At 38.8% G+C, this 15264-nt stretch overlaps 1 protein-coding gene across 1 annotated transcript; it reads left to right on the top strand.

Moving 5' to 3' along the window:
- The first annotated feature begins 9195 nt into the window (after positions 1-9195).
- On the top strand, positions 9196-14943 carry LOC108937808 (snaclec coagulation factor IX/factor X-binding protein subunit A-like). Its single transcript, XM_018757970.1, has 7 exons — positions 9196-9232; positions 11545-11718; positions 12506-12634; positions 12868-12983; positions 13695-13829; positions 14155-14266; positions 14870-14943. Exons 1-7 carry the CDS (start codon positions 9196-9198, stop codon positions 14941-14943), a joined length of 777 nt encoding a protein of 258 aa, XP_018613486.1.
- The last annotated feature ends 321 nt before the right edge of the window (positions 14944-15264 follow it).

Raw genomic sequence — 15264 nt, 5'->3', positions numbered from 1 at the left:
CCAGATGGGGGCATAGCTTCTTCTGCCGAAGAGTAGTGGCAGCACATCACGGAGCCTCTGCTGTGCGCTGAAGGTACAAACCAATCTGGGCAACTGGACAGGCGATTGTGTGCCATGTGAGTATGATTGCAACCCACAGAGATGACAAGCGTCACGTCCGTCCTCCATAGGAAGGACAATGACACAGTAGAGACACATAATCTTTACCTGACCAAACAACCAAAGTATCAGCTGGTGATATTGCAAAATGGGTGCGAGTTATGTGCAAACGAGTTCCTTAGAACAACCTGCAAGTGAGGTAATGTCTTAGGCTTTTGGCTCTCTGTGTCTCAACACATGAAGTCAAAATACAAAGATTATGCATGTTTTTGCCTCATATCTTATTCAGAGTACAGACAAATGACATAGTATATATGTTTGTAGCAGCTGTGCCGTATTAATGTAATCCGTCCTAGGTGAGGCGACAGTGAAAAATTCATATTGGATTACACAAATTAGAATCTTGGATCAGACATCTGTATTTTTCCATCATCAAAAGCACTTAACAGTTACCAGCATGTATATATTAAAAACCAGGACAATAAACTTTGCATCCAAATTTATAGCATCAATGCCTTTCCACTCCCCATAATCTAAAGAGACTACATTTGTATGCAACTCCTTACCTTCGAGAGAAAGAAAGCTTGGAGAGCCAGCTTGAGTCCCTCACGTTATTGTGATCAGCTTTTACTGCAGTCCGAACTATGGCCCAGTCCCAAGTGTCCTCTTAATGGAGTTCATTTAGGGCCGCCACCACTAAGACAGTGGCTTCATGTCACCATTTCCTTTCAGTGACTTGTTAGCAACCCACAGAGCTTCCAGATGATGAAAAGCCCTGCAGCAAATTAATCTGCTCTAAATAACCCTCCTCTGATTGCTTAATTATCATTTTTATCAGCATTCCCTCAAGCACTGCCTAATGTGTTCCTCTGTAAAGAAGAGGGGTGATCTATAGGTCAGGAGCTGAGAAAAGTGTGAACCTCCACTGCTTCACACCTTATTTATTGGAAACCCATGTCAAAATATTTTCCTTTTCGTTTAATTGCATTTTTGCTTGACAAAGGGACATCCAAAAGAGTAGTGCAATTAGTGTCATGAGTCGTCCCAGGAGACGGCACCCCTGCCGTCTATCTGATGCGGAGTCAGTGCAACCAGCTGCAGTTTTTTGAATAGAAAATCTGACGTGTAAAGTGCAACAAGATGCACTTTGAGATCTGATGTCTCCGGTAACATGTCTTAGAATAGCTGGTTTGGTAACTGGGGTGTGTTGCTGGATGGTGTATTTCAGGCTCAGTGTCATGGAGACTGGGCCTGTTATTCAGCTTCTCCTTGGGAGTCTCATCACTCACCCAGCCAGCTTACAGCATGTTCCTCCGCATGGTCAATATCACATTCCGTCCCCTTCTCTTCCTTTTAAGGAGGAATGGATGCTACCATCCTGTTCCTCTGCAGCAGGAGACACATAGACATACGTGTGAGCTCGCATCTATTAATACATTTTCACAACCACAGGTACATATTCACACAAACACACACCAGTTCAAGTAATTAAGTGCAGCTTTATTACATTGACTTTATTTATTTAATCAATGCTTTTTTCCAATGCGATTTACAATGTTAAGATAACTACAATTATTTACCCATTTATACAACTTGACAATTTTACTGGAGAAATTAGAGTAAGTTCCTTAATGTAGTGAACCGTAATATGAAGAGGTTTGCCATGTTTACACCTCTCCGGTGCTTCAATTTTTTTATTATTATTTATTTATTTATTCTCTTTTGTTATGTTTGGATACTGAATCCCTTGAGTAGTCAGGTGTATGTGAGTTCTGACTAACTGTAAAGAAGGTTTCAGCACATAATTCTGCATTTGATACTGACTCAGCTGCAAGGTTTTTGCTGTTGCTATTTAACACCGATTCTGAAAATCCATTTCCTGGCTGGCTCTTAATTCTACCAACAGTGTGAAATAACTTCACTGTTATTTACATTTCGTATGTCATTTAACACATTATAACATAGCTCAGGACTGAAAATACAATAGACACCTAATTACAGTGATATTAAAGCTTACATTGTCCACTGTAAATGAACAATAAAATTATAATTAAGGGCTTTTTCCCCCCTCCAGCTTGCGATGGCCAACTAATATGTATGCCACTGATTAGTAACAAAATATTGAAATTTCACATTCCTTGGGGGCTAAATAAATTTAAACAAATGAAACAGTAAAAATATTAATTTAAAAAGGGGGAAAAAAAAACCTGCTTGAAGCTATTTGTATAAACAATCTGGAAGAATTGTTGCAATAAACTGGTTAGTGTTGTGATGCCTACCAACACGGTCTTACTCCTCCAAACCAGAACAAAAAAACTTAATTTCTGTGATTTTTCTATCTATTTCATACCTGAACTATAATATATTGTGCATCTGGATTATGAGCTGAGTACTCCTTGCCTATAGACCTTGAATTTTTAAAGCACTAGATGACTACATTTCAGCACAAACCCAACAACCAGTTTAGTAAGTCAGTTTTTATGAAGTCTCTTCCTGAGCCCAGAGTAATCAGAGCCTCCTCCACCTCTGATTTATTTCTACAAGCTCAGCTCCCAAGTACACTTTAAAAACACATTACACATCCTAAACGCTGTACATTAAAAACACATCACTTCCCTAAGGAAAAAACCACCCAGACCAAAGCCATACATTTTAGGACAGGATGTCATTTATCAAAAACATAGAAGTCATAGGATTTAAATCCCTAAATTGCTGGGAGACAACGAAGCTGAGCTGGAAAGATTTTGAAAGTCATGCCCTGTTATGTGTAGTTTAAAAAAAAAAAAAAAAATCTTTAAAAAAATAGTTGCAATAGCTGTGTTTTGATCAAAGAAAGGTTAAATTATTACAAATGTAAAGCTAATAACTGATGTTTATTTATTGATCTAGCCTACGGAGTGTACTTAAAAACACTATCCAGTAATTTTAAATCAGGCAGCATTGTGATGCATAGCTTCAGGGTTGTGGCTCTGGATCTGGTCTCCAACTCTTTCTGTGTGAAGTTCCCACATTCTCGCTACATTTCTGGAGTCCCTGTGTTAAAGTTTCCTCCCATGTTCCAAAGACATTTTTTAGGTTGTCGACCTTAAATTCCCCTTAGTGTGTGGAAGTGTGACAGCCATGCAATATACAAGCTTCCTGTCAAGTGTAAACACCTCCCCCCCAGCATCGATGTTATATTTCCAAGCACAAAACGGCACTATTGCAGCACTGTTGCCCCTGGGAGCAGCATCCATTGTTTCAGGCTTTTATTTATTATTATTATTCTGTAGGTGATTATTATTCTGTGTATTCCTTGCTGCTTCTATACTATGGTCTAATTAGTAGCCACTTGATAATTGGGTTCAGATTGTGGGGTTCATGATAATTCTTTTCCTAGTAAGACACACACTATTTTATTCACAGAAAGCCCCAATAAAAACAAATGGACATTATGGAGTGGTGTAATAGTGTGTATGTGTGTGTGTGTTTTTTTTTTTTTTTGTATTACGTATTCCTTAAAAAAATAAATGGTTCATATATATGACGAAACAGAGTTAAAGGACTAACCACAGGGCAGAAGCACACACATTCTCTGAAACCGCTTGTCCCAAGCAGGGTTGCAGCAAACCGGAGCCTAACCCAGCAACACAGGGTGCAAGGCTGGAGGGCGTGGGAACACAACCAGGATGGGACTTGAACCCCAGAACGACCAGGGAGGAGGCACAGGCCAAACCCTCTGCATCACCACACCACCACACCCCCTTAGGGTAGAAGCTATGTGGAAAAATAAGTTAGCAATTTGTAACTCGCATTATAGAGCTAAAACTCTGAAACACAACAAGAAATGTCAGTGCGCCGAAAAGGTTTTAAACTCCATGATTCTTGTTTCATAACTACTGAATTCCCTGTCTCGTCTGGCTGCAGGTAAAGTGTTGCAAATTGGAGTCAACAGTGAAGGACACAGGTACAGTGACAGTGATTTTAACCACAGAGTTGATCTAGGTGAGACACTGCAAGCACAAAAACGGAGCCGTGAAATTTTTAGGAATGTTCCTTGAATATCCAGTAAGCATTAGAATACATACAGTTACACTGATGGAACATGTCCAGTAATTTCAAATTGCCACAGAAACGTGGTGCGAAACATTATTGAGGTAATTTGAAATCCAGGTCAGCTAAGAATTAATATTCAGGGGGAACGCTGAATTGTTCAGCATTTGAAGTTGTTGAAAAACTGGAACATGTTTTCCCTTAACAGGTTTAGTCATGAGGTGGTTCCAGCTTATGTGGGTGTTCCAGATGGAAACTGAAAGTTGACAGAGCTCTGCTTTCCTCTAATTAAACGTAATATCTTATTAGGCATTCTGTTTAAACATTTTAAATATTGAGCGGTAGTTTGACACTCCCAAGAAAGGAGAGAAGACAGTGAAAAAATGCTCCATTGCTTCAGCGCTAAAAGATGACCCCTCTTAAAATGACACAAAGGTGCAAATGGCCAAAGGTCGAAAAGGTACTGATCGCTGGCTGAGTTCTAAGTAGACCGGCTGAGCATCGATAGACCAAGACTACCCTCTATAGGGGAGCGTGAGCAGCTGAGGCTGAAGAAAGCTGCTGAGAAGACATCCCGCAGTGCAAACAACATGATTATTTGGAGTACATTTAACACAGCAAACAGACCAGAAAAGAAGAACATGTACCTTAGATACGGAGCCACCTTTAAGTAGATTCTTACTTTTCAGCAGATTTGTTCTTCTGTGTGGCCACATCCTTGTGCCTCATGAGAAAACATCTCAGTGATCTGGTGGGTTAAGGAAACAGAGGATGAATATAGCATCAAACGGCATTATGAAGAACATTTTGTGCTACGACATTTGTATTTTTTTTTTTTCTTGTAGGCAGAACTATGGCGGGTTCGTAGAAATGCCTGACTTCTAAACCTATTATGGGAAAAACATCACGTGTAATAAAAGATGATTTCTTCCATTTTTATGCTTCAATAAATTTTACACCTACAATAAGTGTTTTGTAAGGTAGGTGTTTCTTACACGTGTAAAACCTGAGACCTAAATTATATCAGTCGCATCTAATAAATCAAGCATCCTCATCATCTGTATTCTATTATCATCTCACTTGTGCTCTGTCTCTTAGCTTCTGCACAGCCTGGCATTCATTTATGGCATTGGGGAAAAATAAATACACAAAACACTAGAAAACAATGTGTTCTGTCATATATGAGGCACATTCAAAACACAAAGGCAAATGTTTTCGCTTGTCTTTTGGATAAAAGAATGCATTTTTATGAGTATGAAGAGCACGACAGGGCTTGCAACTAAATAAAATCCATGAAAAAGTGACATTGTAATAAATCACTGGGAGTTGCTGTTTCATGCAGCAAAGGAAGTATTCAGCCTTGGTTCAGGAAAACAATTTATTTTCCTTTTTAAGTTAATCTGTTACTGTCAACATGCAAAATCACTACTAGACTGGCTGTCTAAATTAACCAATCAAAAATGTTCTGGTAGAATTCCTGCATCTAATTTGCATTCTGTGCAATTTTTATAATTATGAGAATGTTCAACAGGAATGAAGGAAGATGAGCAGAAAAAGTTGTAATTGAGCACTAGCAATTTAGGTAAAGTCAGTAATGCATGATTTTTTTTTTTTTTTCAGACTACCGTATATACCTGAACGTATCCTAACCTACCTTCCAAATGCTTGAGAAGGTGGTAAAATCGTGTATTAGACACACAACACATGTGAGCTTATTAGAGCTGATACTAGTTAAAAGTACATTCAATTACATTTACAACATACTGTAATACTGACACAATAATATCTCTTTCCAGCAGAATGTGATTGTGCTTCTTCATCTAATCTAAGAGAGAAAAGACAAACCACTGCCCAGATCAAAGTCCATGAGTTCATGACTCCAACCTCCTCGTCAATCACAATTTCTTACCGACACTTTAAAAGCAACCATTAACCTACATTTACATTTATTTATTTAGCAGATGCTTTTCTCCAAAACGACTTCCAATGAACTCTATGTAGTGTTATCAGCCCACACACCTTATTCATCGTGGTGACTTACACTGCTAGATAACACCAGGTAACTCATTCATACATCAGTGGAACACACTCTATCTGTCACTCACACACTATGGGGAACCTGAACAGCATCTCTTTGGAGTGTGGGAGGAAACCAGAGCACCTGAAAGAAACACACACAGACACGGGGAGAACATGCAAACTCCACAGAGACTGAGCGGGGATCGAAGCCATGTCGTCTCACACCACCCAGGCACTGTGAGACACCGGATTTAAATTGTGTGTTTAAGTTAATATATGTTTCACAAAACTGCTTATTTTGTGAACATGGAATCTGTTTAGAATTTAAGTTTTGATACCTACACTGGAGCTCAAATATCTAAATGTTTATGTCTGCAGACTGTCTTAGTTAACTGGATGATAAAGACAGTCTTCTGAAAAATATGTTCTCAAGTATTTATCAGATTATTATTTGCTTCGGCCAATGGAACATTACTGATCAAAGTGTTTCATAAGGTTATGACAGGGTAATATTTCACTAGGTAGACTTTCCAGGAGAAATTGCCTGCAGACACACATCTGTTAAGATCTGTTGATAAGGCAATATAAACTGTTGGTTGTTACTATTCTGATATAGAATTGTGATCGGAAAACATTCTGCAAATATATTTGAAACAAACTATATTTTTAAATTTTCAGTTGTACTGTATATCAGGGGGTGCAGTGGAACAGTGGGTTTGGCTGGGTCCTGCTCTCTGGTGGGTCTGGGGTTCGAGTCCTGCTTGGGATGCCTTGCGGCAGACTGGTGTCTCGTCCTGGTTATGTCATCTCCCCCTCCAGCCATGCGCCCTGTGTTGCTGGGTTAGGCTCTGGTTCGCCGCAACCCCACTTGGGACAAACAGTTTTGGACAGTGTGTGAGTTGTATATAAAAATATGTCATTCTTAACTCACTCAGTTCAGAATTAAGCTCATTCGTTAACAAAGGTGAGGCCTGAGATGCTTTCTGGCTGCCTGTCTTTGGGGGCGGCACAGTGGTGCAGCAGAGGTTTGAATTAGGCTCAGCCTGTAAGGAGTTTGCATGTTCTCTCTGTGTCTGTGTGGGTTTCCTCCCAAAGTCCAAAGACATGCTGTTCAGGTGAACTGGTGATGTTCTCAGTGTGTGAATGTGTGTGTGTTTGCATGTGGCTACTTTGCGATGGACTGGTGTCTTGCCCATGGTGAACTCCCTCTCTGCCCTACACCCAGTGATTCTAGGTTAGGCTCTGGACCCCCATGACCCTGATCAGGACAAGCCGTTAATGAAGATGGGTAGATGGGTGCCTCTGTTCAGACAGCTTTATTTCAGGGCAGTCTGAAATGCAGAGTTCCCTTTGCTCATTTCACTTAATGTACTGCCATGGTGAAATATTCTCACATGTACTTCAATACTATGCTGATGTTAGTGTGCTGATGATATCTCTGGCATACGTATCTTTATGCATTAGGTGGAATGAAAAACCAAAATTAAACCCGTGGCACAGGTACAAAAATATGTTCAGTTTTAGAAAATCTTAGCAAAAAAGCGATTTTCTGGGTCAGCATTACACATAACAACCTGGAGTTACGCAGAAACCTAGCTACAACTAGATTACAGGGATGACCGAGTGCATTTACAGTTACATTTACATTTATTCATTTAACAGACGCTTTTGTCCAAAGCGACGTACATCTCAGCAAAAGTACAATTTATGCATTACATTCAGAGAAGGAGACATAGCTGCAGACATGAAAGTCTCAAGCAAACCTAGTTTGTTGCCAACCACTTGCTGCACTGAGGTTCATCGTTCAAGTAGGTGCATAAAACACAGGATAGACAAATCCCGATACCCTCCCAACATTTTTTTTTTTTTTTTTTTTAAATATTATAAGATACACAGGGGGTGCGGTGGCGCAGTGGGTTGGACCGCAGTCCTGCTCTCCGGTGGGTCTGGGGTTCGAGTCCCGCTTGGGGTGCCTTGCGACGGACTGGCGTCCCGTCCTGGGTATGTCTCCTCCCCCTCCGGCCTTACGCCCTGTGTTACCGGGTAGGCTCCGGTTCCCCGTGACCCTGTATGGGACTAGCGGTTCTGAAAATGTGTGTGTGTGTATAAGATACACAAACAAGAAAATACGATGTCGGAGCAGTGGCTGAATAAAGGCTGTATCTGGGGAAATAAAGGCTATATCTGGGGAGTTGAGTACAATGAGTACATTGAGTACAATGTTCTCAATCTGTCCACTACATCATCACTACAATTAAAATACTACGGTGAATTGTATGACTAGGCAGTGCATTGTTCTGTAATAGCAGCACATGGAAATGACTTTGCTCAGGGTAAAGTATTGTTGTGACCCCAGGCGTCTAGGGGTGACTAGGGTGCAACATCAGGTGAGTGGTGATGAGTGGTAGCAAAGGGGTCAACAAAACCACACGTACACAAAGGTAGAATAGAATAACAAGACACACTGAAAATCTGTACAAGGACGTAAGAAGTATGAAACAGTAAATAGTAATAGTAAAACTCCCATGATAAGTGTATGAAACCAAACAAGCAGGGCTGAAGCAATCCAGAATGTATTCTGTAGTATGTTGACCAAGCTCTAGGCTACTTTTAACCAAGAGTTTCAAAAGCTCTCTTTATCAGACAAACTGATTATGTCATGCAGCCTCTACCCTCACATATCCAACGTAACAAGGCTTCATACTCAATACACCTGCTTATCAGTCACACCCACCCAGTTTGGTGCGTTCAGCAGTCATTCACCTGCAGTCCCCAGAGAGCTCGCGGTGCAGGTAAGTTCAGTCCCCAGACACTCCGTACAGGTGAACTCCGTGTAGACTGATCACGAATATATTGCAAACATATAGCTGCTCAACACAAAACAAAAAAAAAAAAAACTCACTAAACCCAAATCAATCCATAGGCATCATGGTTATATAGACATGTTGTGCAAATCACTGAGATACTCAGCAGACACACTATAGCTGTCAGAATCTGATTTTTGTGTTTTTTTTTTTTTTTTTTGTGTGTGCTTATATTGCTAGGATGTGGAAGACTATTCTTCTCTTTCTGGCCGTGACTGGTAAGGTTTCACTGCCTCATAAAATGTTTTTATAGGTTGACACTTTAAGTAGCTGCCAAGATGAACATGTTAATTTAAAAAGCTAAATTAAATCATTTTAAGCAAAATTAACAGTCCACATTTTCGCATTGCTCCCTTTTCCACTACATGTGAATGTAGTTATAGTGTAATTTTCACAACTGATTTAGATAAGACTGTTGGAGTGTACTTTGATCACACGACATTCCTTTAACTTTCACTAAACCCGTTAAGTGAATAGATTTGGTTTGGCGATCATTTCGTTCTACTCCCTAATGATTGAGCACACTTTTTTCTCGTGTCATCAGTTTAATTGTTGGTTTATCTTACCTTTTTGTGCTAATCTTTAGCAGACCTCTTTATGTTAAATTTTCTTCAAGAGCAGCTATAATGTTAAGTAATTTAGATTTTTAAATTTTTATAATACCAACTCTTGTTATGAGGCAGCATGGTAGCGGAAGTTGTGTTTTTCCTGTGTTGGGTCCTCCGTGTTCGCCAGCTTTCTATCATTGTCGAATGACGTCCAGTTCAGATGAAGTGATGACTAAATCACCCTCTGTGTTTGTATATATAAATCTTGTGAAGAACTGGTATACTATCCAGGATGTATTCTGCCTTGTATCCAGGCTTTATAAAATTTACCTCTGGCACACCATTGTTTCGATAAGTGGTTTATGAGAAAATCCTAATTTTTTTTTATCAATATCTGTTATAGTGATGCTTCTGAATTGTTCTCATTATTTCAATAAAACAGGCAACTTCTTACAAAAATGTGAGTTTCTACAGCAGCCTAATTTTTTTTAGAAATAATGAATAATTTACAGCTGTACCAGTCCAAATGGTTCAATGTTAATTTATTCACTGTTGATGACCTTTCAGGAATAATGAAATTCTTTAAAAAAAAATACCAGTGACACTAAATTTGTTTTTCTTGCCTGAAAAGCATTCACTCCCCTGTTCTCCGGGTTCATTCTCCAGGTAAAACATGGGATTTATCCATTTAATTGTTGAAATGCAGAAATCCTGCAAGAACCATACAAAAATGCCACTATAGGTCTGCAAAAAAGGGCAGAAAACTTTTAATATAAACATAAGTGGTAATATAAAAATTAAATATAATATAAACTAAAATTCCAAGTCATGTTAGGTTTCCACTGAACAGCTTTAAGTGGGATATATTTAACAATAATACATCTATTTCAGTTATCATTGTTTATTGTTTTTTCCTACCTTTTAAATATTTTTTAAACCTATTTAACTGAAACTTAATTATGCAAATCGTAAGGAGTCACAACTAATAATTCTGTAATTAATTAATTTGTATTATATAAGTATACAGAACAGTTTCATTACACAACAGTTATTAGTTATAGTTAGTATCAGACCATGTAACTTACATATGAGTGAAATATGTGTAGTGTTTTCCAGGTATGTTTCCCTTAAATAACAGCTGGTAACAATCAGTATTCAGGAGCATAATTACTGCTCACAGCTGGGTGATGTTTGCAGCTCATTCTACCAGACCTCTTGGGTATTTGGTTGAGATGCCCTGCATAGCATCTCCTGCAGTCATATTCAGTTCAGGAATTAGTCTTTTTAGGCTGACTTCATTGTTCTTTCTTGCTCTTCATGATTGAATCAGATGTGTCTGTTTAATTTTATTCACTAGTACCGTTGGGTGTTTATCTTTATTATCAGTCAATAAAACTCATGTACAGAAAAAAGAACTATCGTGTCTGCTCTTTGTACTTAAGAGCAAATTCTAATTATGGTTGCACTGATTAGGAGTTTATGTAATTATTAGTGCGTCACATTATATAGATCAATATGTGTGCTTTGCAAAATGTACACTTCAAAACCTTTCACCTCTGCACTGTGTAAATGATGGGCAATTTCACCGACAAGGGTTTCATGCTTTTTACTTAAGCGCACAGACCATTTTTTTCTGTCATCAGCGGTAAATGTTTTCTCATACTGATTGGTTTGGGACTGAATACTACATACTGTTTACCTTCACTTTCTTTCTTAAAACTTCTAAAATATATTTATGGTGCTTAGGTTATGTGGAATAGACTTTACCGATTTTTTTTTTTTTTTCCGCTTTCAGAATCTGTTTGACTGTTTAATAAACGGATGTCATTTTGTATGCAAAACGTAAAACCAGAATTCAAAGCCAAAAGCTCCCTGAATTGTTAATATCTGAAGATATTCAGTGTCTTCTGAATATGAGGTAGTTGCATTTATGTATAGAGGTGAAAATGGGTTGTGAATGTGTCTTTCTGTTGTCTGGCCAGGCCTCCATGCTGTACCCCTGAGAGACAATGTAATTGGCCCGGTCCAATCCAAGAATAATGTTCCAGTCGAGTCACGCAGACAAGGCACCCAACCCTCCCGGCGTCACCTGATCAACCTGAACACTGGATTGCTCATAGATTACGTCAGTGAGATGGACAGGCACATTGGGAACTGTACGTGCATGCAAAAGGCAGATTTTTTTTTTTTTTTTTTTTTTGGGTTGGCATTGGTTTGTGTCATTCCCTTACACATTTTTAAAATGATTTGGAAATACGTATGTTTAAGTTTTGCACACTGTTAGAAACACTGTTTATTTGCTTATTTATGATATAAGATTTATTTGCAGTGATATTTTTATTTTCTCCTTCTGCACAGACTACGTCCCTCCTTCCACTGACCAGTTCAGGCAAGGCACCCAAAATTCTCAAACTACTTTGGTGGACCTGAAAACAGGCCTAGTCATAACTCCTGTCGGAGAGATGCAAAGAACTTATGGACACGGTAAGTAAAAGGCTTGCTAGCATGGATGGTGTAAAATTCTGATTCTGCATTGATAAATGTATCAAAACAATTAAAAGTTTGATAGTTTTTATAAATGTAAAGACAATTTGAGGAGGTCAGTACTAAACAACGTTCCACTATGTACTTTTATTGCTATTTTATTTAGATTAGTGATTAGACTTACCGAACACTGATGAGTGAAATAGCATATACACAATATGTATTTAAAAAATGCTTTGTGACTGACTGGCATCCCATCCGGGGGGTGTCCCTTGGCTCACACCCTCTGTTTCTCAGATAGATTCCAGACCACTGCCACTCTACAATGGACAAACAGTAACTGATGATGAATGTTTAAAACATTAAAGGCTGAACCATTGTCTTTCTCCCTCTATACTTTATTTATGGCTCAGCTAAAGCCTTTAAATTTTTACTGACGTGTTACATCTCTTTGTTTAGTGTATGTTCCCCCGAGTCCGAATGAGTTCAGACAGGGCACCCAGAACTCACAAGCCACTCTAATAGATCATAGAACCGGCGAGGTGCTGAAACCTGTTGGAGAGATGCAGAGGAGCAGCACGCTGAGTGGTGAGGGAGCCATGACTACACATTTTGCTGTGTGTGAATCTGTATTTCCAGACTCAAAAAAAATTTTAAAAAAAAACACATTTCTGAAGGAGCAGAGAAAGATGTATTTCCACGTCCATCCAGTGATATGCATATGTGATTTCATTTACAAAATATTATTTTAAAAACATACATTTCATTATGCTTGAAAAAGCTTCTATTATGACCAAATGGTATGATATTGTCCACTGTAGATGCAGTCAAAGCTGAGCTACGTGCTGCAGTGGCTGAGCTCAAGTGTGATGGTGAAGTAATCAACAGCAAGTGTTACCACTTCTTCTCAAATCCCCAGACTTTCGATGAGGCAGAGGTAAAGTTACCCAGTCTTTTATATGCTGCACATACTGGCACTTATCCCAGTTTACATAATTTTGCTATGTACACTTCAGAATATTTAAGAAAATTCTCATATTTAAAGCTACATACTGTAAATATATAAATATTGTAGACAACCTTTTTCATTCCAGCCACTTGATGGAGATGTTGTATTACAAAACAAGTTACCTGAAGTTGTTGAAGCCAGTATTAATGAAGGATTCAGATTTCTTTCTTATTTACTAGCAGCAATCACTTATCCTAGGGCAGGGCCACAGAAATCTGGAGCCTATCCCAGAAAAATACGGTGAGAGGCAGGGTGCACCCTGTATAGCGCACCAACACAGGAGAAGACAGTTTCACACACATTTACACATACACACAAAGTGCAATTTACAGGCCCCAATGAATCTGAAACATATGTCTTTGGGCTGCGGGAGGAGGGAGCACCTTGAGAAACCCACGCAAGCATGAGGAGAATGTGTAAACTCTCCACAGGGCATCCAAGTGCACAGACCAGGAGCTCTGAGCCCCCAGCCCCACTGCGCTGTCAACGCCTTCAGTTTTCAAAATCATAAAATTACATCAACGCATCTAATACATTACATGAAACTTTCAAAAATATTAAATGAAGGGCTACGTGTGTCTCTTGGGGAAACATTTCTAAATGCGTCCATTGTAACATTGGGTGTTGATATGTGTCCAGTCCACCTGTGGACAGCTGTCACCAAATGGACATCTGGCCTCGGTGACCAGCCCTGACCTGCATTCCAGACTTGTCTTCATGGTGACAGAGGCTAACAATGGTCCTGTTCTTACTTGGATAGGAGGAGTCCTACAGGTCAGTTGTCTATCTTCCCCCTTCCCCCACTGTAAATCACAGCTGCCCCACAGCAATGTTTCCTGCACATCAGCCATATTCACACTCAGGTGAAAAAGCTGTGATTTCTGAGACATCTGAAAATTATAGATTAAAATCATGCTTTGAAAGAGTGTTATTAAGGCATCTTGGAAGAAAATCATAGGGCAATTTAGCCATGAATGCTATGAATTAAGTACACTTAGTTCTGTGATGGAAAAATGTGATTTCATTACATAATGCATTACAGTTAATTCCTGATAAAATCCAACATCATTATTTTCTTGTGTGTGTTTGCTAATTTCAGGGTGACCAGCTACGCTGGTCCGATGGGTCCTCTTGGACCTACAGCGACTGGATGCCAGGTGAACCCAGGACAGATGCAGAAAAAGAGAAATGCCTGGAGATGTTTGAGAATGGTGAGATTTTTTTTTTTATTATTAGCTATACTAAGCAAGTTGATAACATAACTAACAATTATAATGTAGTATGTATGCTGGACAATTTAACTTAGTTTCTTTTATTGCACTACAGTATGGATGAGTTTTCAAATTACAGCTTGTCATTTATTATCATAGCTTTAATCAGCTAAACTATTACAGTAGTTATGGACAGTATCTCTTTGTATGTGTGTATGACAACTTAAAAGATTTTAAAATTTAAAAAAAGAAATATCTTAAACTCTTAATAAAAAATGAAATATCTTTCATCCCAGGTATTTATAAAGGTAGCACAGGTTCAGGTATGACCCTTGGCCTGAATGTGTGAGTGACCCATTGCAAGTAGTGTATCTAGTAGTGTAAGTCACCTTGGTGAATAAGGTGTGTGGGCTCATAACACTACACAGTATCCATTGGAAGTCTCTTTGTAAAAAAGTGTCTGCTAAATAAATAAATGTAAATATAATTTATTGTCAATTTTGACATTTCCTCTAATATTAAAGGATCTTTGCATTCTGGAGGGATGCAATATTCTAGCAAGTGTAAAATTAAGTTTCAAATGAATTATTTTTCTTCACACAGGCAAGAGATGGTGGAGCATAGCTGACTGTGAATCCAAGAGAGCCTTCATCTGTTCCTACTCGATCACAGCATGAGCGGCAGATTTCCATCTGTATCAGCTGTCGGTCTCTTTTAAAGTGTCTAAGTGTGTTAAACAGTAATTAAGAGTGTTTAATGATCATTTAGATAATCTGAATTGCATTTTAAACACAATTATTCTTCAGCAACAACTCATTAAATACACTGCAAAAACAATTTATTTGTACTCATTCAAATACATGACTGATCAGCATAAGGGAGACAGACCCACTTTATTCTTTGCTATGAACAGCTTGTATGTGTGCGCGTGTCTCATTGGTTTATCGGGGTTCCTAAAGCATTTCCAAAAAAGTGCTGAAAGTGTCTTAAAAACAGCT

The sequence above is a fragment of the Scleropages formosus genome, chromosome 12 (genome assembly GCF_900964775.1).
Source record: "Scleropages formosus chromosome 12, fSclFor1.1, whole genome shotgun sequence".
Lineage (NCBI taxonomy): Eukaryota > Metazoa > Chordata > Actinopteri > Osteoglossiformes > Osteoglossidae > Scleropages > Scleropages formosus.
The sequence above is the reverse complement of the archived record's forward strand: the minus strand, read 5'-3'. Positions and strand labels throughout refer to the sequence as shown.

What these genes read in the sequence shown, in the direction of transcription:
- LOC108937808 (XM_018757970.1), top strand. Translation starts at nt 9,196, where the DNA reads ATGTGGAAGACTATTCTTCTCTTTCTGGCCGTGACTG. An exon ending in TCTCTTTCTGGCCGTGACTG is followed by an intron (nt 9,233 to 11,544) that starts GTAAGGTTTCAC and finishes TTGTCTGGCCAG; the next exon opens with GCCTCCATGCTGTACCCCTG. An exon ending in CCTGGAGATGTTTGAGAATG is followed by an intron (nt 14,267 to 14,869) that starts GTGAGATTTTTT and finishes TTCTTCACACAG; the next exon opens with GCAAGAGATGGTGGAGCATA.